The sequence below is a fragment of the Dermacentor variabilis genome, chromosome 6 (genome assembly GCF_050947875.1).
Source record: "Dermacentor variabilis isolate Ectoservices chromosome 6, ASM5094787v1, whole genome shotgun sequence".
Lineage (NCBI taxonomy): Eukaryota > Metazoa > Arthropoda > Arachnida > Ixodida > Ixodidae > Dermacentor > Dermacentor variabilis.
In genome coordinates this window covers 7,807,102-7,835,094 of record NC_134573.1, presented here as the reverse complement: position 1 = coordinate 7,835,094, position 27,993 = coordinate 7,807,102, and the positions used below count along the sequence as shown (strand labels likewise).

The window sequence follows — 27,993 nt, the reverse complement described above, 5'->3', positions numbered from 1 at the left end:
TAACAGGAACAAAGAAAACGTACATTGCAACAAAAGAAGCAAACAACGAGACTCGGCTGGAGTGCAAAAAATAGTAGAATCAAAAAACAATAAACCAAGCAGGCCAGTGAACTGCTTGTCACCGCCCCGCTTCGAAGGGGATGGCAATAAATAATCACCATCATGACCATCATCATTACCATCATTTGCTTCATATCGTGCCACTTGTCACGCGATGCGAGGTGCTCGTCGCGTAGTGTCGATATGTAGCCGTTTCACGTAGCAGTTGCATGTAGCTGGACCTGGTCAACTCAAGTAGGCTAGGTGACCATTTGTCACCGCATTGTTTCAAAGGGGATGAAAATAGATGATCATTATCATCAACAGCATCGTATCGTGCTGTGGGTCAAGAGGAGTGACGTGTGCGCCGTGTAGTCTCGATACCTGTATTTGCTCTTTGGTACACGTTACGAAGCCTTCCCGCAAGGCACAAACCCTCTAGTGCACGCTGCCAAAAATGGAGCTCTTATGGAGGCATCCTCCAGCTTACACTGCGACTGTGCTGCGAGTGCTGCGCAGGCCTGCAAATTTTTATTGCAGCTTTCCTCTCCTACTTCCTGTTCACTTCCACAGTATGTTTCCCAAGGCTGCGAGACAGTTCGGGTGTCCCCTGAGAGGCGAGAGAATTACAATGCCCACAATACTTTCTCCTTTTTGTCCTTCTTAATTACAATAACCTACAGCCAAAACTAGTAGTAGTAGTAGTAGTAGTAGTAGTAGAAACCCATGCAGCAGCTCTGTGCTGCCTAGTTATGCAGCCATAGTGGAGGAAGTGGGGCAGGTTGCTTTTCAAGTTGCACCTACTTTCTCCGTCTCCTCTGAATTGCTGCAAAGTAAACTTCCAAAGAAGTCCACACATTGTGCTACACTCCATATAGAGTACAGAACCCATTTTCAATTTGCTTGTGTGCACAGGTAAATTTCTGCCATTACTTGGATGGGGGAATGACAAGAAATGGCATCTACTAGAGGTCATTAACTTTGCCCCATTCCTCAACAGGGTTCTAAGATGACCATGCAGAAAGCGGAAGTAATCAATGGTTTTATAGCCTCTGAACTCATCCTTGGTGCCATTTCTTAGTTATAGGAATGTACAAGTCGTGAAGAGGGTCTAGCAAAGGCAATTAGGCAGCAGATAGAAACACACCGCATGCTAAACAGCTGGCGATAAATGAGAAAGGAATCACCTGACTGGACATGAAAAAAACCAAGCTTGTGATTGGGAAATGAGTACAGAAACTTATGACTTGAGTTTGTGACTCATTGTGATGCCGTATGCAGAGGAATGGCAAAACCACAGAACAACTATGCTTGTGCATCCTTGCTCTAAGAGCAACCTTTCTGTGCAGGGACACACGAGCTACTAAGGCAGAGTCGTGCAATTTACAAACTATTACCATGAGCAATTCTGCAGTCTCCTCAGAAGCGTATCTGTGGCATACCATCTAACAGCCGCCAGCAACAACATGTGCCACAGTCAGTGTCAGTCACAGTGAAAATGACAGCCTCTGACTGCATCCTCTCATAAGGCCAATGAATCAACTAGGATCATTGTTCAGAAGGCGCTGCTTTAAGTTACTGCTTGTACCGTCACCATAAATTGAAATGCAACCAGAAAATAACTGATCAGGTGACCTGTTACACGTAATTACATGGAATTGTGAAGCGTAGTAGCTCTGTAACCTGTATGTAAGCATGGAGCAGTCCCAAGGGTATGTTTTGGAGTCTGAGCAAACCATTTTGTTACAAATGCAGGTGTAGCTGCAGACACAACTCATTGGAGTAGTTTCAGAACTGTTCACATTTGAACTTGCCCAATTTGCAATCCTAATAAGCATGAATGCTAATATTGCATTGCAACAGTACTTCACCTAAGCCCACAGCAGCAGTGCAGGTTAATTGCATTTAGCTAAGAGTTCTTGTGTGCTGCATATTGAGCACAGCCTTTTCTTCCCTTCAGGCTAATCTTCCGGCGCATGAAATTCTCTCTCAGCCCAATGGAACCGACATGGACAGTGGGATGATAGACAACAAGCACTGTTTTTCAAGAAAGTAGCACCAATCCTTGCTCAGTAGACTGCTGTACAAAAATGTGTTGCAGCTCAACAGGAGTGTGCATTGCAAAGGCACACTGCTGAAAGGCTCTTTGACATTGCCTGTCTTCTATCACATGACTGTACGAATTTTTCTTTGCCAACCCTAGTCAAAGAATGAACCCTGTGTGCACATTCTCAAGCAAAATTTTAATGGCATAGCTTCCTTTTTTGCAACAGTGCTACGGGATGGAGGATGTAGGTAAATTGTACTGTTGCAGTATAATCATAGTCGTCAGTGTGTACAACTGTTGATTAGTGCAGAGTACTGTTGGGAAAGAGCAAGCTATACCTACAGTAGTTAAGCCACACTCCTGTCAGGTGCCTATTAGTATCAGGGTTCCACTGAAGCTAGGTTGAGTTACCCTGGGTTTTAAGGTCACTGTTGTCATAGCCAGTTGTGATGCTAGCAGAACAAGGCACTGTTTTGCATCACCACAGGCGATGCCACAGTCAGCAGACTTCTATTAATCAGCATGCCTGGATTAGAAACATGGGAGCTATGCAAGGGAGAAATTGCCATATGCCCACAGAAAGCTACAAAAAAAAACAGCTTCTCTGAAAGGAAGTTTACACTTCTGCCTTGTTGTCATCGCTGTGTCATCTTCCAACTTCGCGGTTAGCTCAGATGGTAAAGCAACCAACCCAAAATGTGGTTGGAATATAAGGGATCCCGGCTACCCTTTTCTTGTCTATGTGGCTCTGGATACCCATATCATATCATGATCTCAGTAGCAGAACGACTGCTTAAGCACATTCAGGCAAAATGAGGCATGCAAGAGTGCTCTACTCCTAAAAAGGGTAGCTGTTAACCCTTATATTCACCTGGCGTCACACCACCTGAAGGAAACCGCACAATGTGGCAATATTAGGCTTGTCTTCTTCGCACCGAATAGGCTGAGCAGTCTTTGCTGGAAAACGAGGCCAGAGCGTACAGATAAAAAAAAACTGTGAGAAGAAACGCAGAGAAAGGTGCAGCATGGGTGTTATCCCAATAACATGCAGAGCAAGCTATGTTGGCCAAACTGGTAGGTGCCCCAATGATAGGCCACAGGGATAAAGTAAGCAAAGACCAACCAGATGATTTCCTTGCACTTCACTGCACCTGCCAGCCCCTCTTTAGCAAAACTGTTATCCTGGGTAAGAGTGCAAACGAAATGACTAGGGTTATCATCAAAGCACAATACATAGCCATCCATGTATGGTGGTGCATGCATCAGCAGACCTTCTATCACATTATCAACAAAACAATGAGAATTCTTGCGCATGCCATAAAAGCATACCATGAGCCTTCTGTTATTGTACATTTTTTGTTGTTTTTTTTTTTTTTTTTTGCCTTTGCTAACATTTCTGGAGCAGGTGCCCAGTGATGCACCTATGAAGGACATGTCAATACTGCTCAGTTAAGAAATATAAATCTATTTTTGAATGTTAGCACTGCATGCGTGCTCCTTCGTCCCGTCTTAGATGCGCTTATGCCAGTAGCTTTTTTTTATGCATTAGCTATACTTCGTTAACGGGCACAGGGCAATCCCACCCTGTCGTTTATTTGGTGATATTTCCCTAAACAAGGTTTAACTCTTTACTTGCCATATCCATTGGGCCTCGCTAGCCTGATAACAATGGTTTGAAATGCTGCTTTCAAGTCCTTCTGCACTGTTCATGGACATTGCGCTATTGTATGTGAAGGGAAGAACTATATTTTTGTTTTCTATGCAGTTTGCTTTTTCCCACCATACAGTGATTTTTGAATGTGCTTTGAAGTTTCGGGATCGTCAAAGTAGAAAACAAAAATGGCTACCCGCTATCGATGGTTTAAAACACTGCTTTCAAGACTTCCTGTGCCGCTCACGGACACATTGCGCGATCGGACATGAGGGAGGAGAACTATATTTTTGTTTTCTAAGCAGCTGGATTTTTTCTCACCAGGCAGTAATTTTTCAACACGCTCCGAAGTTTCACTATGGTCCCCAGAATATTGGCTAGTCTGCAGTCCGTGCGCTGTGACGCTTCCTGAATATAATAATAATATTTGGGGTTTTACGTGCCAAAACCACTTTCTGATTATGAGGCACGCCGTAGTGGAGGACTCCGGAAATTTTGACCACCTGGGGTTCTTTAACGTGCACCTAAATCTAAGCACACAGGTGTTTTCGCATTTCGCCCCCTTCGAAATGCGGCCGCCGTGGCCGGGATTTGATCCTGCGACCTCGTGCTCAGCAGCCCAATTCCTGAATATAAGTGCTGAGGGCACTGTGAGCAGTCCTACTGCTACGCTCTTCACTGTCGTCTGCTTGGCTACCTGCATGCACCACCACAGTGGTTTGTGGCGTGGGTGGGTTTACAACCTCTTCTGCATCTCCAGTTTTTCACAAAGTCTCTCGATAATGAAAGGACAGCAAAGACAGAAAAGATGGAACATGAAATGAGAAGATAAAAATAACTGCATTTTGCCAATTGCATCATATTGGGGACCCACGCTCGTCTGCCTTATAATTGCCTTTGTTTTTCTATAACGTTTCTTCTTATTCACAAACCTCTTGTTATTTCATCGGATGTTGTGAGCTGTAATTTGTCTACACTGTTTTATTAAGTTCTTCATTCTTCTGTTCATATTTTTGTTTTGACTGCGTGCTTGATTACAGTTGAACCTACTTATAACGATATCGGTTTGAATAATATATCGGTTAAAACAATGAGAAGTTGCTGCACCGTCAACTTTTGTATGTTTTCCATGGTGAAATAACCTGCTTACTACAATGACCCAATCCCGCATTATCGGTCATAACGATAAAGTCTGGCTGCTGGGTGTCCGTCCGAAAGGTACTGAAATGCAAAATCCTTGAAAAGAAAAAAGCAAACGAGAAATTTGAGCCACTGCACAATGGCTCGCTGCTCCGACAGCCGCTATGCGCTCACTGTCAAGCCTTCTCCCCGTGCCTGTCTCCCGTCACCCTTCCACTCCTCCGAACAGGAATGGGCTGCGTCAACAGCTCTATGTCGCGCCACCCTCTGAAACACAAATGGACTACGTCAACTGCGCTGCTCACATGTTGTTTGCCGGCTCCTCATTCAGTGCAGTTTTGCAACAGCTTAATCATGCACATTCGTCTTTGTTGGTTGCGTTGAAATTGTTTCTCAGCCTCGCTTGACTGAATGCCGAAACAGAAGATGGCTGATCCGCCCGCTGATCGTCAGCAATGCACGACATTGCCGGTCAAAAGAAAGTGGTGGCTATAGATCTGGAAACTAAGTGTTTCTAACCGATGAGGTGATTGTCGCAAATGTGCGCTTGCATCAGATAGCGACGGCGATGACGGCGACAATAACGTGGTAGGGCAGGCTGCCTCAGCATTGTCCTCAGAGGAGGCCCGGCAGATGATTCAGTCCCTCGAGGGCTTTGTTTTCGCGAGGACCCTTCCGTTGCACTACATGGAGCACCTGGATGCCTTGGAGAAGGATGTCGGCAAGCTTTGGGTAAAGCATGCAAGGCTGACAGACATAGGGTTTTCTCGTGCAAGCCAGTGTACGTGAAGCGAAGCTTGTGGCGATCTCTCTTCAGTGTTTCTTCTGGATTTCTCAAGCTGACAGGCTGCGCAGCAGCCCTCTCACAATTTTTAATTAGAAGGCCCTTTTTGGGGCCACCAAGGAATATGCCTCGGTGGTGCTCACACTTCGCTTGCCACCCATGACACCTCTTTGCAGTTGTTATAGCAGTGCCATTCTTTAAAGCCGACAGCCGCGGCTTGTTACACGCAATTGGAGTGCCAAGAAAGCAGTTAAACGAGTGAACAAAATCAGCAGCCGGATGGAGGAAGGTCCCCGCCATTAGTTTTCTCACATCAGCTCTGCCATCCCCCTATTTTGATTTTTTCATGCAACTCGGTTATAACAATTATTGGTTATAACAATCAAATTTTCGTGGCACTTGTATATCGTTATAAGTGGGCGTGATTGTACTTGCGCATTATTATCGCCGAGTGGAACATGCTCCCACAATTTTGTCTAATGTCGAAACATATTCGGGTGCTCTTCTTGACCAGATGCAATATCAACTTTACACATCGCGCCATTTCCTTGCATCACATCAGCAGCCCATGCTTTGCTAATGATGTTATTTTTTCGTTTTGTTTGCTTTTGCCATTTGCAATTTATCTATTATTACATGTTGAGATTGCCACACCTTGTAACAGGCACCGCAGAATAGGAAAACAGAAAAAAACGTGTGCCAGTCCACACGCCATGTGCCGGCACCTGCTTTGACAGATGCCAGTGAAGAGGACTCTCCGATCCACACGCAGGTACTTTAGTTTTGCATGTGCGCAGTCGGCAGTGAGAGACGCAAGCTCAACGCTTGAATTAAAGGTTGCCTGTATCCTAGAACGAGACATTCCTGGTGGAGGTGCGGGTAACCTATGCAACAGACCTCTCCCAGCAGCAAGAACATCAGTGCCATACCGCACCATGCCAGCCGAAGAATATGGGGTTTAGCCCCTGAGATTGTACCATCATCTGGGAGGACAATGGCTACAGTGGAAGGTATGGAGGTGACAGTACCAACTCATTACACGCTGCAGAACCTGCAAGTGCCAAGTTCCTTCCACAGCGACCTTCTTGAAGACGTGGAAGACTGGCTGGATGTCTTTGAGCAAGTAGGAGCTTTCAACAAGTGAGACGACAAAGTGAAATTAAGGAACGTGTATTTCAACCTCGAGGACAGCACTCGCACCTGATTTCAGAACAGCGAAGAGGCCCTGACTTCATCACATGAGTTACGGCGATGACCTTTAGAGACCTACTCGTACCCCGATTATCGAGAGCAAGCAGAACAGGTTCTCCAATTGTGCGCTCAGAAGCCTAATGAAAGTGTGACTATGTATGGGGAAGACATGAAACGTCTCTTCAGGCAAGCCAATCCTAGCATGCTGGCAAACAAGAAGCTCTATTATTCGATGCAGGGTGTCAAAGAGCAGCGTTTCGCTGGGCTTGTTCGTAATCCGCCGAGGACGTTTGCCGAGTTGCTCACCGAAGCTGTTGCTATGGAAAAGGTGCTGCGGCAGCGGTTGAACCAGGATGATCGGCAAGTAAATGCTGTTTCGACAACCATCAGTCTGGGAGCTTTCGCAGCAATTGACGTAAATGTATGTACTCCGTGAGATAATACATTCCATAGTCCGCGTCGAGCTGCAACAGCTGTACCAGGTGCAGCAGCTTAAGGCCAACTACATCACCGACATACTGTATGACGAAGTGCAGCATGTACTCAAGGTACCTCAACCTTGCCCCGAACAAGCCCTTCAAGTGAGTTACTTTTGGCGCACGATTTACACTCATGCATTAAGGTGCAGCTTCCCTACGTTGGCATCACCGCCCATGGCAAGCAAGTTCCAGCGCATGACGCATGGAGACACATTGAAGCGCTCCATCCCTGCATCAGCACCGCTAGATCCCGTTACTCAACGTTACTCCCCACGTTGTGCTACATTCGGCACAGGCGGTTTCTTACTTTCAAGACAACTGCATGGTCACACGTAAATCAGGCATTTGGCGCATGCCTGACCGACGACCACTTTGCTATCATTGTGGTGAGGCGGGTCACACATGCCACAAGTGCCATATACCCCAACTTGGGCTGCAGGGTTTTGCTGCCAATTCACCTTGACCCCTGTTTGGAAAGAGGCTGCCCGAAACTGAAGAGTTCATCCTCCAGCAGCGTGCACCACAGTCACCAAGATGCCAGTCGCGATCGCCATCGCCACGGCGATCCTATCCAAGTCATGCAGGAACATCGAGGATGACACAGGGATGGTCTCCGAGCCCTCGCCTGGGAAACTGATGTCAGTGACCTTTCAAGGCAAGACCGTTGATATGCAAGGTGCTGAAGACCTCCAATCGACGCAACCTCAACCCAATGAAGATTAGATGAAGCCTGTATCCAGAGAGTTGATGACGCCTGTACCTCAGCTTGGAGACAAGTTCTCAATGAACATACCTGCCGGCAATATAGGCGGGAAATCTGTCACTGTACCACGCGATACAGGAGGCAACACGGTAATAGTCAGAAAAGGCCTAGTCAATGACGACTAACTCACAGGCGAAAGCAGTTCAGTCTATTTAGTAGATGGTACCGTGAAGATGTTACCCGAAGCTCGAAACCACGTCGAGACCCCCTATTTCTGTGACATCAGGGCTCTTTGTATGCAGGAGCCTTTATATGATGTAATACTAGGGAACATAGAGGGTGTCAAAGCACCAGACGAGCCATCTAGCGAGGCAGCAAAAGAGACTATGATTTACCGGCAAGGGAGGAGGCGACCGCTGCCACCGTAACAAGAGCCCAGGCGAAGAGCGCCGGAAAGAAATTTGAGAGGCTGAAAACGCCCAACGCAGAAACTCACCCCGGAACAGCAGGTGCATACACCGGAGCACAACAAATGGACGAGTCGTTGCGACACTGCTTTTTGCAGACCGGCAAAAGGCTAACGTGCAGAATAAGGAGAGCATGATTGAGTTTGAACAAGAAAACGGGCTTCTGTATCGCACTTACACAGAGCCAAATGGAAGGTACGTTCAGCAGCTAGTCGTTCCAAAGGAACATCGAGAAGCAGTACTAAAAATGGCCATGATGGGATCATGTCCGGGCATCTGGGAGCTCAGAAAACAAAATACCGCAGCATGGAAGAATTTTTTTGGCCAGGCCTTACCGCCGACGTTAAGAGGTTTGTGACCGCTTGCGATATCTGTCAGCGCACGGCGCCTAAAGCAAGAGTACTGCATGTGGCTCTGAAGAAGGTACCAATCATAGCCACCCCATAGCCTATGCTAGTAGAAAACTGCTGCCTAGAGAGAAAGCCTATAGCACGATTGAAAGAGAATGTCTAGCACTCGTGTGGGGGATACAGAAATTCTCAATGTATCTCTACGGGGCCCCATTTGTTGTCCAGACGGACCATCAATCTCTCAACTACTTAAGACAGGCACGGCAACTGAACAGTAGAGTCCTTTGGTGGAGTTTGTTGCTCCAAGAATACCAGGTCACCATAAAACCATACCATACCATACCATACCATAAAACACATAAAGGGCAAAGAAAATGTGGGAGCGGATTATCTGAGCAGATTGTAAAACAGATATTCGGCAACCATAGTCTTGAATGTGTAACCATCAATAGATGTGAATTCTGGGTTGCTGCCAAGCGACTTTTGTGGCATGATGAATATTATAAAATAATATTCCAGAAGTGGGGGGTCAGTGTCACAAAAGTCGCATTATTTCTTGAATTCTTCACTCTCACGCCTATTAAGCATCGCTTCTTTAAGAATGGGCAGCAAGCCTACGTGCTGCACCGTTTCGCAAACGGTAGGGAACGTGATCTTGGGTACATCCAGAGCACGTGAGCTGTGTGCGTTTGTGACTGCTGTTTTGTGTGTGATTAAATTGTTCGACGGAGAAGGTGACCGCTGGTAGGTTAGAAACCATGGTGGCTACGCACCCGGGCTACGTGAAGCTGGCTGCGTGTGCAACTGTTGTTTTGTGTGCTATTAAATTGCTTGCCAGTGAAGGCGACTGCTAGCAGAATCTGAACCACGGTGGAAACACGCCCGGCCTACGTGAAGCCATCTTCGTCTGCAGCTATTGTTTTGTGTGTGATCAAATTGACTGCCGGTGAAGGTGACCGCCAGTGGAGTCTGAACTACGGCGAGATCAAGTGTGCGCGTGTGTGAAACATGTCTCACCGCCAGGAGGGGAAGGCCGACGCCTCGAGAGTTGTATAAAAAAGCACCGACCCGACACTTTGGCAGTCTGCTCCAGGGACGATAAATGCACGCCAAGCAACTCCCGGGCAAATAAGCTGCCGACATCATGCCCCAACACCAAACACCGCCGGCCGCCATGGAAGCCAGCCGCCGCTGTCGAGGCGCCGACTTCGAGGGTCGCTTACGGGCTGCATCAGTTGGGAAGGACTGTCGGCGCGCCCGGTTTGCTGCACGTCACTTTTGATTTTGTGGACTGTGGACTCTAAATATTTGCTTTCCCAATTATTGCTTAGAAATGTAGTTTGAACTGATGTTCATTGTTGACGTTGCGATTGCACATCTTAATTCTTCAACATTGCTACCCTGTTCTTTGGAATTGTCACTTTACTGTTTCTGTCTAACATATTCAAATACACTAATTAATTGCCAGTTTGTTTTGTTGCTGAGAAATTTCATTAAATTACTGCCTTTGCTTTATTTCATCAGGCCTTTGTCTCGTTCACGACGGCAATTGGCGAAAGCCAGGCACCAGACTCCACCTCCTTATGCCACTACTCAGGAGGAGCTAACGTATCGACATTGAGTCGTAACATCAATAACGAGCTGCTGGAGGAGAAAAAGAAGGCACTGTGGCAACTATTATCTGAATTCAAGGCATGCTTGCTTCTTTTCTAAAGTTGGTCAAATGCCAATCACGCAACAAAGAATAATCACCTACGATGATGCATGTCCCATCCACCACCAGCCGTATCGTGTCTCGCAGAAAGAATGTGAGGCAATGAAAGCCCAAGTAAAGGAAATGACTGATGATGGCGTTATCCAGTCTTCAAGCAGTCCGTAGTCATCGCCGATTGTACTCATCAAGAAGAAGGATGGCACGCTTCATTTTTGTGTTGATTACCGAAAGCTCAACGTCACAAAAAAGGACATTTACCTGCTGGTGTGCATCGATGACTCTCTTGACCGGCTACAGCGAGCTCAGTATTTTTTATCCCTTGATTTAAAAAGCAGCTATTGGCAGACCGAGGTCGACGAGCGGGACTGTGAAAAAACTGCCTTTGTCACCGCAGACGGTCTTTACGAGTTGCGGGTGCTGCTGTTCAGTCTCTGCTCTGCTCCGGCAACTTTCCAACGGATGATGAACACTGTACTGGCCGACCTGAAGTGGCAAAGCCGCCTCGTCTACCTAGATGATGAGCTCGTTTTTTTGAGCCAGCTTTTCTGAGCACCTTGTTTGACTCTGTCAAGTTCTTGAAGCAATCCGACTGGCTAACCTTACACTCAAGCCTCAGAAATGCCACTTCGGTTACCAAGAGCTGAAGTTTCTCGGTCATGCCGTGAGCGCGGAAGGTGCCCATCCTGACCCCAACTAAACTGCCGCTATGACCACTTTTCCAACCCCTGCCGATAACAAAAGTGTCCAACGCTTCCTAGGTCTCTGCGTGTACTACCAGCGCTTTATAAGTAATTTTTCAAAGGTTACTGAACCACTTACTCATGTCACAAGAGACCACATGCCATTCATTTAGAGCCCTGAACAAAAAGCAGCTTTCACCGAGCTCCGAGACTGCCTGGATTCGTGGCCCGTTCTTGGACACTTTGGCAAACAGGCTGAGATTGAAATTCCTACAGATGCCAGTGACACAAGACTAGACGCGGTACTCGTACAACAGGAGGGCGTTGAAAGAGTTATCGCTTTTGCTAGTCGCACTCAATCACGGCCAGAGTCCAACTACATCACTATGGAGAAGGAGTGCCTTGCTGTCGTATGGGCTCCTGCAAAGCTTCGACCTCACCTTTATGGTGGCCCATTCAAGGTCATGACAGATAACCACTCGTACTGGCTCGCAAACTTAAGGGATCCTTGCAGACAACTAGCATGGTGGAGCCTACGCCTGCACGAATACGACGTAACTATCGTGTACAAGGCCAGGCACACATACGAAGACGCCGACATGTTAGCGCGCACGCCTGTCAAACCTGCGGATCAACACACTGAGGACGCCAGTGCTTTCCTTGGGGCTGTAAGCGTGACAGATTTGTCCAAAGAGTGGCATGCAGATAAGGAATTACAGCCTATTTTCAAACAGCTGAAAGGCAGCAACGCTTCTCCGCCCCCAGCAAATAGCTCACGAACTGTCATCCTTTTGTTTATGCCAAGGCGTACTGTATAAGAACTCTGCTGCCACCAACAAAACCTACCTTTTGGTCGTGCCAGCAGAGCTATGTGACCAAATCCTGTTCACATGCCACGACAAGCCTCTGTCTGGCCACCTAGGCTACACCAGAACCCTTGCTAGAGTGTGCAAATCGCACTACTAGCTGAAACTTGCCACTTGTGTCGCCAGCTGTGAAGCCTGCGGGATTACTGAAACCAATTGACCCACCGCAAAGACCATTTGACCAAGTCAGCATGGATCTTTTGGGCCTTTTCCTTGGTCATCTTCGGGAAACAAGTGGACAATAATTGCCACAGATTATTTAACATGCTACACTGAAGCAAGGGCTCTGCCTCGATGAACTGCTTCTGAGGTTGCACAATTTTTTGTACACAACATTGCACTGTGTCATGGTGCCCCGTCATGCGTCATTGCCGACCGAGGAATGGAATTTAAGGCCTAGCTTATTGAAGATGTTTTCTAATTAGGTTACACAATGCATCGAAAGACGATTGCCTATCACCCGCAGACAAATGGCCTGACCGAAAGGCTCAACAAAATGATGACTGACACGCTGTCTATGTATGTAAACGTACAGCACAAAACGTGTCAGCTCAAAACCAAGTCAGCATGGATCTTTTGGGGCTTTTCCTTGGTCATCTTCGGGAAACAAGTAGACAATAATTGCCACAGATTATTTAACATGCTATACTGAAGCAAGGGCTCTGCCTCGATGAACTGCTTCTGAGGTTGCACAATTTTTTGTACACAACATTGCACTGTGTCATGGTGCCCCGTCATGCGTCATTGCCGACCGAGGAATGGCATTTAAGACCCAGCTGATTGAAGATGTTTTCTAATTAAGGTACACGATGCATCGAAAGATGACTGCCTATCACCCGCAGACAAATGGCCTGACCGAAAGGCTCAACAAAATGATGACTGACACGCTGTCTATGTACGTAAAGGTACAGCACAAAACGTGGGATGAAGTACTTCCATACGTAACGTTTACGTACAACACCGCTATGTAGGACACCACATGCTTCACACCATTGCACCTTGTTTATGGCCTTGAAGTTCAGACCATACTTAAAGCAATGCTCCCCCGTGCGACAGCTTTGATCATTTTGACCAAGACGCCAAGCTTTTTATACAGCGTGCCGAGGAAGCATGCCAAATGGCTCGCATGAACATATATAACAACAGTGCATCGATTGACACACAGCACTACAACATGTGCCATCGACAAGTCTAGTGCCAACCAGAAGTTCTGGTCTGGGCTCCTGTCCACTGCAAAGGCCCATCCGAGAAACTTCTCAGCTGGTACTTCAGACCTTAAAAAGCGCTACAGTGAGTGAGTGGAGTCAATTACAAAGTTCTTCCTGACGGAAGCCAACCAACACGATGTTGAAAGACACCATCTGAGATTGTGCATGTTGTGCGGCTGAAACCGTACCGGACTCCATAGCCACCATAGTTTTTAGACCACGTCGTTCTTTTTGTTTTGTTTAGCTTTGTCGTAGACAATCATTAAGCGCCTCAGTGACCCTACCATGCATTGCGTTCCGCGACTACAGGTCAGCAAGCTTTTATGTGTGCATGTTTCTTTGCACGTGTACTTCTATGTTTACCTTGTAATATGCGTGCTTCTTTTAGCATCAAGTCGATGCTTTTTCGAGGGGGGACAATAATGCCACACCTTGTAACAGGTACTGTAGAATTATAAAACAGAAGAAAATGTGCACCAGTCTATGCGCCATGCACTGGCACCTGCTTCGAGGGATGCCATTAAAGAAGCAGACGAAGACTCTCCGATCCACGTGTGGGTGCTTGAATTTTTTGTGTGCGTAGTCGACGGTTAAAGACACGGGCTCAATGCTTCAATTAAAGGTCGCCTGTTATCTTAGAACGTGACAATATTGGTTCTCACTGTTTTTTCTCACCCTTAACTTGTCTAGTATAGGTTCTGAACGAGCTTGGGTTTGATTTTTTTTACCCTCTACTATCTATGCCAAATCACACACCAGTACCTCATGTTGGTTATTAACGCGAAAGCATTATATGGCTCAAGAGGCGGAAAATTTAGCGTTGTTGGCGTTGGCGTGACCCCGATGGTCCAAAAAGTCAAGTGAGCCAATTGAGGCAATTGATTGCATAAATTAAGGCAATGCAAATTAAAACAATGATAATTAAAGCAGAGTCAGTTAAGCCAGAGTGAATTAAGACAAATAATATTAAGGCAGGTTTAATTAAGCTAGAGTTCATTACGGCATTCGAACCCATGACCATTGGTGAAAGTTGAACCCATGACCCTAGGTGTTAAGGTGAAGTTAATTAAGCCACACTTAATTAAGATATAGTTCATTAACTCTTTCGTTACCATGCCTGTTCAAATCGATCGCCGGTGATCGATGCTTTAGATCGCCAATTTCGACATGTTGGAGCTGTTCCTTATCCACTTAAGGCCATCCAGTACAGGCACCTTAACTTTCAGAATCAGTTTAAATTATATCACCGGCTTTGCTGTCCGACAGCGCTGAGTGGCAACAATTAACCGAAAATGACGCCAGTTGTTCACTAGTGAGCTTTGGTTTCGAGTCCGAGTCATTTTATTTCACCAAATGTATTTCTGAAGGTCTGCCGCACGTCCAACATGTGGACCTGGCATTTTCAACCAGTTTTCAAAAGTTTCACTTCTTTCGTAAAATCCAGGCAAGGGGCGCTGCCGGTGTCACTGCGCAGTTATCGAAAGTCACTCCCATGGTGTCGTCCCATGCGGCTGCGTCGCGAGAAAAGCGTTATGCTCAAAACTATGCTGCACCCGCACTTCAATTTAGTGATGACGACTTGAGTTATGATTCCGACGATGCCAGCAAAGCAGATACAAGCTCTGACGGTGAATATGTTTTGAGTCAGCATGGGACATCTTTAGCTGTTCACCGGCGAGTTTCCTTTAGGGCCTTGAGCAGTCTCCTTCCTTGCGTGCGCTTATCTGCCTATCTTTTTGCATGACCTGAGAGCTCTACTGATTATCTTCAGGGTGCATACTTCGCTTGCTTATGGTGTGCTGCCATTGGCAGCAAAGAAACTTTCGTTTACGCCAAGAAGGCAGCCCATAGCACATCTCTGCCCAGCACTATGGATCAGCGCAAGACAATTTACAATAGCATGGCATTTCTTTCTACTCTTCTCTGCAGAAGTGATACAGACAATCTGCAAAAATGCAAACAGATATGTTCGGATGCATAATCTAGTAGTTACCCAGCTACGCTGAGAGTGATTGGTCCTGGAAAAGGTGCATGACTCTAGACGAACTGGTGAAGTACTTTCCTTGGACTTCTCATTGGACCATCCTGAGAAGATACCGAAAAGGCGGAACTGCAAAATGTGTTATGAGGACCACAATGTTGAACAAAAACCAGACGTTTTGCGGGAAAAGTGCAAAGTGCAGCTATGCTTCAGAAAATCCAGGAACTGCTTCCCCGCATGGTGTGAGGGATGAACCAGTCTTAGTTTCTTTTTTGTATCCGAAGAGTGGAAGTGTACTGAGCATTTATTTTTTTCAGACACTATTTCTGGGCTATTTATCTTTGAAATTTCTATTTTGAATTTCCTTTGATATTAATGTTTTTGTAGATATCATAGTCTTTATTGTTGTTTTTATCAACTGGCAGCAAAAATGGTGCTTTCTAGAATTTTTCATGTTTTACCCAAAACACTTTTTTTTATTTGGCAACGTATGTTTTTGGAAAGAGCATTGCATTATGCACAATATGCTATGCTGGAATGTGTACTGGAATATTATTTGTAGTGGTAAATAATTTTTTCACGAGACCTATAAAAAACTACCACTTTCTCGCAGTAATGAAAGAGTTAAGGCACTCAAACCCACAACCGTTGGTGCTAATTAGGCCGACGTTAGTTAAAGTAGAGTTAGTTAAGACACTCAAACCCATTTCCTTTGTTTGGAGTTGTACCCTCAACCTTTGTTGGGAGTCCAACCCACGACCTTTGGTGTTAATTAAAGTGAAGTTAAATTAAGATGACTGAAAGAGTATAGGCATCGCGCTGTGGTTGCAATGCTTTCGCATTCATCCATGTAGGGATGACTAACTGCCCCTTGAATTTTATTGTTTCACTTTAACTACTGCTGCCTTGCCTGCCACAGGGCTGCAGTATTGCATGAATAAATAAATTCAGTGCTCAACGTATTCCAGGCTGTGCAATCACTTCGTGTTCTTAGTGGTATCCCCACTTCACAGGCATGGTTCATACGGCTCAGCAGAAAAACCCTTTGGGATTGAATACTACTTTACGCAGCTAAAACCTCTCAATACACCTGTAACAAACACTGATCTAATGCGGCGGCAGAAAATCATTTAAAAAAAAAAAAGGAATGGTTAAACTATGCCTAACACACACGCGCTTCGCTAAAATGCGGCCAAGTGGCCGAGCGCTGCGCCACAGCATGAGGACTGCTCGCAGTGCCACCGTCATTCGGTAACAGCCCTCGGTCCCATCGGCGAATGGCCGAATAGCCAATATTCTAGGGAACACAGTTTCACAATCATCAAAGTAGAAAGAAAAATGGACGCCTCCAGGAGCAGCGCGCACGCGCTTAAAAAAATTGCAGATTTCATGATTCCACTGCATCTGCGGCTGATTTTATCAATGGATCGAGCAGCAGCAAGTCTGAGGATGCTGCCTTTTTGTCGATGCTGCCTTTTTCAACGATGCAAACTAGCCTGGAATATCGGCGGCCGAAGCCCGGCACAACCAACTGTAGTGCTTGCAGTTCAATTTTTGTAGTGGAATTCTTGTTCAATGAAAAATGTGTTTTTTTTTTTTTGGGGGGGGGGGGGGAGGCGGTGGCAATACATTTTGTAGATCTCATAATTTTTGTTACATATTTTTCTCAGTAGGTACAAGCGAGTTTTTGCAAAGTTTGTTCAATTTTATTGCAAAATCTTGATTCTAGCAACTTATATTTTTTTTATGACATACAACTCGTAAATAAAACTTGTGCACATGAAAAGTGCATTCATTCTGCTTTTTGTTTATTTATTACATAAAACATTGAGTGCAGTAGTTCACTCAGAAAAAAAATCTGGCAAAACCTACAAAAAACACCTATTTTCCCCACTGTAGGGAAAGAGCTAAATCCCTAGATCTAGGCGAATTCACCTAGATCGCAGCACTGGCAGGAGCTATTCTAGCAAATGGTGTCATTGGCAAACTCCAGCAGTAATCACAGTGAACTGGTTTCCACTAGCATGCAATTTTGTAAGAAACATCAAGGGGCATAAGATGATCAAGCATCCCTGCAGTTCTAAATACAGGTCACCGGGTTTATGCAAATAACAGATTGGGTAGACCCTACCTTGGGCCCACAGCTGCCGTGAGACACGGGTCCACAGAGGTGGTCGTTCACAGTCAGGAAAGGGCACACCTCCTGCCACTTCTGCTGGTCACCTGGTTCCTCCTCACTGTGCACGACGACAAATAAAGAAAAGCTGCTGCGAAATGCATAAATGCTCTGATGAGACAACTGCCGATTTGAACAAAATTTGTTGCATTAGAGAGAGAAAGTTAAATTCTAGAGACTGTAGGAAGCAATATTTTGATTTAGGGCCTCAATCCTTTTACAAAAAATTGATAGAGACTGGTAAGTATAAAAAAAGAAAACAAGCAAATTTATAAATCCATATATCTATACCCGAAACAGATACCACAATTCTGTAAATTGAATACATTAAAGTATAAAAAGTGGACAAACTTGATATATGGATTTACAGCTTATGTAAATTTGTTATAACATTTACAATGGTTTTGCACTAGTCCTATACACATATTAGTGGTATATTTCAAAACATGCATTTTGTCTGCTTTAGAGGTATTATTAGGTGCAGTTTACAAAATTGTGATACCACTTTTCAATGCTGAATTACAGACCTGTAAACTTGATATTATCATTTTGAAATTTTGCAACTTTCAAAAATTTTATTTAAAAAATGAACAGCCTAATTAAAATGTCTGCTTCTTACAATCACTAAACTAACCTTTTCTTTCAAATGTAGGTCATCAAATTCAGTGCAGTCATTGGCAAAAGAAACAATTTCCCCATTCCCATGTACAGTCAAATTTCGTCACTGTGAACCCTCATTAACGAATTTCTCAAGTTTACGAATATTTCAAAAATCCTCACCAGATTGCCTATATTTTCAATGTAAAAATATTTCAGAACTACGAATTTCAATACAGTGCATATTTCATAATAACGCACATAGTTCATTTTCCCCTTTATAACCGAGGAACATCAGTATTACGAATTCAGCTAAAGGTAACGGCGCCGCAGCTCTTGCGTGAAGCAGAAACAGAGTTCTGTAGCTATCATCATCATCACCATGTCACAGCAGCTATCATCATCACCATGTCGGGTGCCAACTGCTTTCCCACAAACTACACCAAGAACTTCACAACAAGGTTTGGCGATGTTCACGCGATATCCAATGATGAATGCAGCTAGCGACGGCGCCAAGAAGCGAAAGCAGTTTTCACTGCAGGACAAATTAGACGTATTGCAGAAAAACGACGCAGGGAAAAAAGAAATCTACGTGTGCAGACAGCGTGGCACTGCCCCATCGACCGTCATGACCATTTGGAAGACCGAAACAAGACTGTCAAGCTTCGCCGGGAATCGCAACTCGCTCCTACGAGGAAACGCTGCGATGGGGAAATTTAAAAATGTGGACCAAACTGTTCTCATGCGGTTCAAAGATGCCAGACTGCAAAACGTTCCTGTGTCTGGGTCCAAGGCTCCAAGGAAAAGCCCGCAAATTCGCCTATGCACTTGTGGGTTCAACGCCAATGCGGGTTGGCTTTTTCCTTTCCGCCAAAGGAACGGAATAACTTGGCAGGTAGTCTCGGGAGAGGAGAAGGCTGCTGACAAAGAAGGCATGGATTCCTGGCGCAATCATAATTTTCTAGAGGTGGCTGAATCATACTCAGAAGACGATATTTTCAATGCGGATGAGACCGCATGTTTTTATCAGCTCCTGCCAGACCGGACGATGCACTTCAAAGGGCAGCCATGCAAAAGAGGGAAGAAGCCGCATCTTTGCGTGACAGTCCTGCTATGCTGCAATTCAACAGGCACGAAGAAAATGAAACTGCTCGTCATTGGGAAATATGTGCAGCCTCACTGCAGAAAAAACGTCATGTTGTTATGGTACAACTACCGCGCCAACAAGCGAGCTTGTATGACCAGAGAACTCTTTTCCGGGTGGCTCATCAAACTCTATGGCCAAATGAGGAGGGATGACTGAAGAATTCTACTGGTTACAACTGCTCTGCTCACATTGTGAATGTTCGCTTGACACACGTTTGCTTGGAGCTTCTGCTGCCAAACAACATGTCCTTGCTGCAACCCCTAGACAAGGGCACTATAAAGAGTGTGAAAACAGAATTTCATAAGCACCTTGTGCAGCGGTTGATTATCAACCTCTGCCTAAAGCCGCCGACTGCAATCAATATTCGTCAGGCAGCGGAAATACTCACAGGAGCTTGGTAGAAATTGAAGGCATCCACCATTAGCAAGTGCTGGCGAAAAGCAAGGCTTGTCAAAATGCCTGTGCAGCTTGAAGATGACCTGGAGGCGGCCAACAACAACCCAGGAGAATTGTGGACTGAGATTGCGGAACTGCTGCCCGCTGCCTCTTCCTTCGATGACTATGTGGAGAGCGATAGTGCAGCACTAACAGCTGCGAACCTGACAACCGAAGAGATTGTTAACTGCATTCGCGATGTCTCCAGTGACGACGACCTGAAGGAAGGCAATTGTGGGTCACCGAACACAGAAGATGAAATTGTTGATTGACTGATTTGTAGAGTTTATTGGCGCAAGGGCCAGATGTGGCCAAAGAGCGCCAAGTCAATGATCTGTACTTCTGAATCATATATGGGTGTTAATTGCAGGGAGTAATGAAACACGGCTGTATAGTGGCCTAAAATATTCGCTAAAAAGTGCAATATATAGATGTGGTGCAATGTGGCTGTAAAAGGACCTAAAATTTATTTGCTCTAAAGTGCGTAAAATACAAGTATATACATAATATAAAAATGATAGTGATTGATCGTGTCTGCAATGACAATAGATGTTTCACGAGTTATGGATGATCAGTAAAATATGTAATGGCTGTAGCACTACTGCCTCAGCAAGGCCTTGAAAGCAAGGGCTGGGAGGCAGGTGCTCAAGAAAATGTTTTCATTGCAGCTACGACCTCCAGGTGGAGGCCTTGCTACAAGTAGCCTGGCCAAATCACATTTAGGGTGTTAGTTTCAGTTAAAAAGTTTAATACTGTTCGAAAAGTAAAAAGGGGTTCATTGCTCAGAAAGAATGCTGGGTGTAACGGTATGTGTTGGAGTAAGCGGAGGGGAAGTACTTTTTCCTTTCTGCCTCTATTTCAGTGCATTGGATAAGAACATGAATAACTGTAAGCCTCTTGCCACATTTGGTACATGTCGGAGGTTTGCTTCCCGCTAAAAGGTAGCAGTGAGTGGCGTAAGTATGTCCTATTCTTAATCTACAAAGAAGCACTTCCTTATGTCTTGCTGTTCTTTCAGATATCCAGTTCCCTAATTTTGGTTTGATAAAGTGTAGCTTATTCTCTACTGCATTATCCCATTGGCCCTGCCAGTGCTTCCTCAGTTTGTGGCATAAGAATGGCTTAAGTTCTGTTGCTGCTATGGGTTTATTCGCATCCATTTCATTAAAGTCGACTGACGTTACACTTTCGTCAGCAGCTACATTGCCTTTTATGCCCCTATGGCCAGGTACCCAACATAGGACGATGTTTTGGTTGTATTGCCACATCCTATATGGTCACTGCGGGTATGTGCCAGGCGATGAGAACGACGCTGAAGTAGCGCGCGAGTGGAAAAACAGGGACGACAACGACGTCGCGTTGACTGCTCTGCTAAAGTGCTTCCATACGTCCTCTACGCCGGCTTTCCCGTCTTCTACTAGGCTGCGACACTGGTGGAGGTGCGGGGTAGGATTGCCTCATGCTCGGCACCCCTTCGCGGAGCCATACCTCGAAACCGGAATCACCTTCGTTCGTCGAAACTCCTGTTCACCGGTACAGTCGCCGCCTGCTAGGCCTGACGCCCGAGTTCAACCCTTTGCAGGACCCTGCTGGAACGCGTCTACCTACTTCCGCCATGGCTACTGCAACTCCATCGCAGGTGACGCTGCAGAATCCTAAGATACCAGAAAGCTTCCATGGCGACGCTTTTGAAGATGTCCAAGATTGGCTTGACCAATTTGAGCGTGTCGCCAGCTATAATGACTGGGGCTCCCAGCAAAAGCTGTCTAATGTCTACTTCGCGCTTCAAGACAGCGCGCGGACGTGGTTTGTGAACCGGGAGCGAAGTTTGACCACATGGGATGCCTTCCGCACGCAGCTGCTAGACACGTTCACTAGTACCGACAGAAGAGACACTGCGCAGCGCCTACTCGAATCCCGTATTCAAAAACCAAACGAGAGCGTAGCCATGTATGCAGAAGATATGACCCGCCTTTTCCGCAGAGCAGACCCTGAGATGGCCGAAGAAAAGAAGTTACGCTATCTCTTGCGCGGAGTAAAGGAGGAACTGTTTGCCGGACTCGTGAGGAATCCACCGACGACAGTGGTCGAATTCACCAAGGAGGCTACCGCTATAGAACGGGCACTAAAGCAACGGTACCGCCAATATGATCGCGCGAACTCACCGGTGAATGCTTCAGTTCTACCTGAGAGCTACGGCCCGTCTCTGCGTGAAGTCATCCGGGAGATTGTGCGAGAGGAGATCCGGCAGCTCGGGATTTCTCCTATGGTACCAGCGGTGGCTTCTGTCGCTGATATCGTTCGGGAGGAAGTTCGACAGGCCTTTTCGTCCTCCGACCAGCAGGCGGTGCCGCGACGGCTAACCTACGCGGAAGCTGTCTGTCGTCCACCTCCCGTGACTTCGATGCTGCTGACACCGTCGACCACTACGACGCAGCCAGCACCGCCACCCCCGACGCCATATTTTCGCCAGTCACAGCCGCCGCCAGCTATGCCGTATCGCCGCCAGCCGATTGCTGCACCTCGGTCTTACGGCGAATCCCCTGTGGGCTACCCGCTTCGAAAGACCGATTTGTGGCGCACCGCTGACCGCCGGCCGCTGTGCTTTCATTGCGGAGAAGCTGGACATGTTTATCGCGCGTGCCGCTACCGCGCTGCCGGGTATGCAAGGTTTCCCAACTGCAATTACCCTGTGTTTGATGCTGCACGTACCTGCGACGACAATTCTACAAACTTTCGGCCAGAAGGTTCAGCGACGCCTCGATCACGTTCCCCTTCTCCGGCTCATTATACCCCACCGACCCGTCGCGATTTTTCTGACGCCTCTAGGGGCAGGTCCCCTAGCCCACGCCGGGGAAACTAGAAGCAGCGACCTCCGGGGGTGAGGTTGCAAACCGTCTAGCTTTCCAAGAGCCCCCATCACTGACGACCGACGCCTCTAAAACTCCGACGTCTCCAACCGCATCCCCTGTAACCGATGCCGTCAGCGCCGATCTTGTCGTTTTCATTGACGGCCACCAAGTGGCCGCTCTCGTCGATACTGGTTCGCATTTTTCGATAATCAGTCAAAAGCTGGCCGACAGGTTGAGAAAAGTGAAGACGCCGTGGACCGGGCCCAACATCAGAACTGCCGGCGGCCAGTTGATGACGCCGATCGGAAAATGCACAGCCAGGATAGTAATCGCCGGTGAAACCTTCGTCGCTACCCTCGTCATTCTCTTTGAGTGCTGCAAGGAACTTATATTGGGCATGGATTTCTTGAGAGAGTACGGTGCAGTGATTAATGTCCGTGACCTCGTCGTCACATTTTCTACGAGCTCAGACGACGTCGACTCCGCGGAGCACCAGCGACCCCGCTTACGTATCGCCGACGACGACGTCACGCTTCCGCCGCGAAGCTGTGCCCTCGTACCGGTTATCTGCGACAACTTGAACACCGGGACTGGTGTCGCTGAACACATCGACGCACTGGTACTGAGTCAAGGCGTTTCCATCGCCAGGGCCGTAATTAACGTACACGACGGACGTGCTGAACTCCTACTGACGAATTTTACCAGGGAACGTCGACACATTGTTAGAGGCACGGCTGTTGCGTACTTCGACGAATTTACCTCAATACAAGACTGCCTCTCAGTGGAGCACGTGACGGCCACCGTGGCCATGCCGGCCCCTGTGGTTGATATCAGTCCCACCTTGTCACCTGTCGAACGTAACAGCCTTCTTGAGCTCATCGATGAGTTTAAGAAATGCTTTTCATCTACGTCACGAGTCAGCCAGACGCCGCTCACAAAGCACCGTATTGTCACCGACGCCGACGCCAGACCAATTCGGCAGCATCCTTATCGTGTGGCACCGAAAGAGCGCGAGGCGATACAAACGCAAGTGAAGACGATGCTTGAGGACGGGGTTATTCGGCCATCTAAGAGTCCTTGGGCATCGCCTGTCGTGTTGGTGACTAATGCGACTAATGGACACGGTACTCTCAGGCCTCAAATGGCAAACCTGTTTGGTGTACCTCGACGACGTGATTGTTTTCTCCGCCACGTTCGAGGAACACTTACGGAGACTAAAGACGGTCTTTGAAGCAATACGCTCAGCTGGTCTAACTTTGAAACCTGAAAAGTGCCATTTTGGCTTTGAAGAACTTCAATTTCTCGGTCACGTTGTCAGTCGTGAAGGTGTCCGACCTGACCCTGATAAAACCTCTGCCGTTGCTAATTTCCCAACGCCATCAGATAAAAAGGCCGTGCGACGTTTTCTGGGCCTTTGCGCCTACTACCGACGCTTTATTGCGGACTTTTCGCGCATCGCATGGCCATTAACGCATCTAACCAGAGAAGATGTCCCCTTCGTATGGGGTGAAGACCAGCAACGGGCATTTCACGACCTACGGCAACGCCTGCAGACGCCTCCCGTGCTCGCACACTTTGATGACGACGCTCCTACGATTCTTCATACCGACGCTAGTAATGTCGGCCTCGGCGCAGTGCTTGTACAGCGGCAGGACGGCGCCGAAAGAGTGATTGCTTATGCCAGCAGGACGCTATCAAGAACGGAGGCAAACTACTCCACGACAGAAAAAGAATGTCTCGCACTGGTGTGGGCCGTCCTGAAATTTCGGCCATATTTGTATGGTCGGTGTTTCACCGTTGTCAGTGACCATCATGCACTTTGCTGGCTGACTAATTTAAAAGATCCAGCTGGTCGGCTAGCGCGCTGGAGTCTTCGTCTCCAAGAGTTCGACTTCACGGTTGTCTACAAATCAGGGAAACGACACACCGATGCCGACTGCCTTTCTCGGTCTCCTGTTCAGACTGCAGTGCACGACGATGATGACACGGCTTTTCTAGGCGTGCTAGATACTGTCGCCGTTTCACGCCACCAACGCGAGGACGCAGAACTGGTTCCTCTTTTTGATTACTTAGAGGGAAGAACAGGCAGCGTGCCGAGGTTATTCGCCAGAGGGCTGTCTTCATTCTGCTTGCGCCACGACGTTCTGTATAAAAAGAACTTTTCACCTAGTGGCAGCAGCTACCTACTCGTCATTCCCGCATCTCTTCGCGACGAAGTCCTAGACGCCTGTCACAACGAGCCGACCGCTGGTCACTTGGGCTACACTCGGACATTAGCAAGAATTAGGCTCAAGTACTATTGGCCGAGACTTGCGTCGATCGTGAAACGTTACACACAGACATGCCTGGATTGCCAGCGCCGCAAAGCCCTACCCGGCAAGCCAGCTGGACTGCTGCATCCTGTTCAGATACCGCAAGCGCCGTTCGAACAAATTGGCATGGACCTTTTAGGTCCGTTTCCTCTGTCTATTGCCGGAAATAGATGGATAATCGTCGTCACGGATTATCTTACGCGATACGCCGAAACAGGTGCTATCCAACGTGGAACAGCAGCCGAAGCAGCGCGATTTTTTGTCGAAGCCGTCGTCCTAAGGCATGGCGCTCCCGCGGTGGTCATAACAGACAGAGGATCTGCGTTCACGGCTGCGCTTCTGGATACCGTGTTGCGACTAAGTGGTACCACTCACCGCAAGACCACGGCTTACCATCCCCAAACCAATGGGCTGACAGAACGTCTGAATAAGACTCTGGCAGACATGATGAGTATGTACATCGACGTCGACCACAAGAACTGGGACGAGGTTTTACCATATGTTACATTTGCTTCTAACACGGCTCGCCAAGAGACAACACGCGTGACGCCTTTCAGCCTTGTTTACGGACGCGAAGTGACAACCATGTTGGACGCAATGCTGCCGCACGAGTGCGGTGACGACGAGACTGGTGCCGAGGAGTTTACGCAACGCGCAGAGGAAGCCAGGCAGCTTGCGCGTTTGCGAATCAAAGCACAACAGGAATACGATGCCCGACACTACAATCTTCGACACAGACCCGTCACGTACAACGTCGGTGACCAGGTGTGGGTCTGGACTCCGATTCGTCGGCGGGGGCTGTCTGAAAAGCTCCTGCGAAGATACTTCGGCCCGTACACAGTTCTGCGCCGCATCAGCGATGTTAATTATGAAGTTGTCCCCGACAGCCATAACTGCTCCAAACGCCGGCGGCATCTGCCCGAGGTTGTGCATGTGCTTCGTATGAAGCCATACATTTCCTTATGACCTCAACTTTGCACCGTCTGTGCACAGCCTTCGGACGTTGGTGCATCGGGACGATGCCCTTTTTTTTTTCAAAGGGGGGGCAAATGCCACATCCTATATGGTCACTGCGGGTATGTGCCAGGCGATGAGAACGACGCTGAAGTAGCGCGCGAGTGGAAAAACAGGGACGACAACGACGTCGCGTTGACTGCTCTGCTAAAGTGCTTCCATACGTCCTCTACGCCGGCTTTCCCGTCTTCTACTAGGCTGCGACAGTATATTAAGGCCAAGCATAGTTCTGTGTATAGTTTATTAAAAACAGGGTTCTCATGTTTTTGAAAACTCATTAAGGCCCTTATTACGCTTAATGAATCTGTGAAAATGATGGCCTTATTGAGATTTGTTTGTCTGATATGTTTTACAGCAGAGAGTATCGCGTACGCCTCAGCCATGAAAATACTTGTGTTAGGATTTAGAGAATCCGAGGTGGAAAAAAATGGCCCAAGAGCTGCATACGCGACACCAGCAGATGATCTGGAAGCATCTGTATAATATTTGGCACAGCAGTACTTCGCTTGGAGTTTGAGGAAGTGTGATCATATGTGTGCCTAAAGTGCATGTTTTGTTATTTCGACAAACGAGATATCGCACTCTATGGTCTGCCATTCCCAAGGCGGTGGAATGCGAGTGGGAGGCATTAGGATACTTTCTGGGAGATGTATGTCTGTTTTTTCTGTCATTGCTTCCAAGCATAGACTCAAAGGAGTTCTAATACGTGGGCGGTTACTGTAAAGTCTGGCAGCGCGCAGGTCGCTAACGATCGAATGGCATGGCTGTTCGGTGCCTGATTTTACCTTAGTATAGTATGATAAACTTAATAATATTTTTCGTAGATGTAAGGACCATTCGTTGGACTCAACATAGAGACTTTCAACAGGGCTCGTTCTAAAGGCGCCTGTTGCCAGTCGTATACCGAGGTTGTGGACTGGGTCGAGAATCTTTAGCGCGCTCTCTGTTGCGGAGTGGTACACCACGGCTCCGTAGTCAAGGCGTGATTGTACGAGACTCTTCTACAGGCTAAGCAGACACTTCCTGTCACTGCCCCAGGTTGTTTGAGAGAGCAGCTTGAGGAGGTTCATGGTCTTCAGGCACTTTTCTCTAAGATATTTTAGGTGGGGAATGAAGTTAAGTTTTGTGTCCAGGATAACACCTAAGAATTTGTGTTCAGGGCTGACAGTTAGTCTTTCTCCATTAAGGTTAATATCGGGTTGTGGTAGCACACCTCTCTTGTTTGAAAACAGGACACATGTGCTCTTTTTGGGGTTCAATTTGAAACCATTCTCGTCCGCCCACCTTGAGAATCTATTCAAGCCAAGCTGTAGCTGCCTCTCGCAAATGCTAAGATTGCATGACCTGAACCCTATCTGTACATCGTCCACATAGACGGAATAGGAGAGTGTGCGAGGTAATACGGTGTGAAGGGAGTTCATTTTAACAATAAATAACGTACAGCTCAATACACCACCCTGCGGTACATCTGTCTCCTGTATAAATGGTCGAGACTGTACGTTACCAACCTCTAACATGAAATGTCCTGTCAGAGAGATAACTTTCAATTATTCTCAGCAGGTTGCCGCGAATGCCCATTGCAGAAAGATCCCAAAGGATCCCGAAGCGCCACATAGTATCATACGCCTTCTCCAGGTCAGGAAATACTGATAATACAAGCTGTTTGTGGATAAAGGCATCCCTGATGTACATTTCCATGCGAACAAGCTGATCTGTTGTCGATCTGCCTTCTCTGAAACCACATTGATGTGGGTCTAATTTCTTGTTATTTCTAGATAGTGAACCAGGCGACTGTTTATCATCTTTTCAAAAACTTTGCATAAGCAGCTCGTCAATGCTATAGGCCTATAACTATTTGCCAAAGAAGGGTCCTTACCCTGTTTCAAAATGGGAATTATGATGGCCTCTTTCCAAGCAGAGGGAATGTGGCCGGAAGACCATATAGAATTGTAGAGACAAATAAGGGCTTTTTATGATTCAGACGGCAGGTGTTTTAGCATTTCATATAAGATGCGGTCAGAACCTGGGACAGATTTGTTGCAGCTGTTTAGGGCTGCCTGAAGCTCTGCCATGCAAAAAGGTCTATTGTATGCCTCGCATTTTGTACTTTTCCGTTCTAATGGTTGTCCTTCTATTTGCCTTTTGTACCTTTGGAATGTT

The 27,993-nt window shown here is 47.0% G+C and overlaps 1 protein-coding gene across 3 annotated transcripts in view; it reads right to left on the bottom strand.

Moving 5' to 3' along the window:
• Positions 1–27,993, bottom strand: part of LOC142584601 (protein FAM204A-like) — a 126,263-nt gene that overhangs the window by 39,282 nt on the left and 58,988 nt on the right. For all 3 annotated transcript variants that reach the window (XM_075694730.1, XM_075694731.1, XM_075694732.1), the window contains exon 3: positions 17,432–17,537. In XM_075694730.1, coding sequence (XP_075550845.1) covers positions 17,432–17,537 — 106 coding nt within the window. The remainder of the gene's footprint in view (positions 1–17,431; positions 17,538–27,993) is intronic.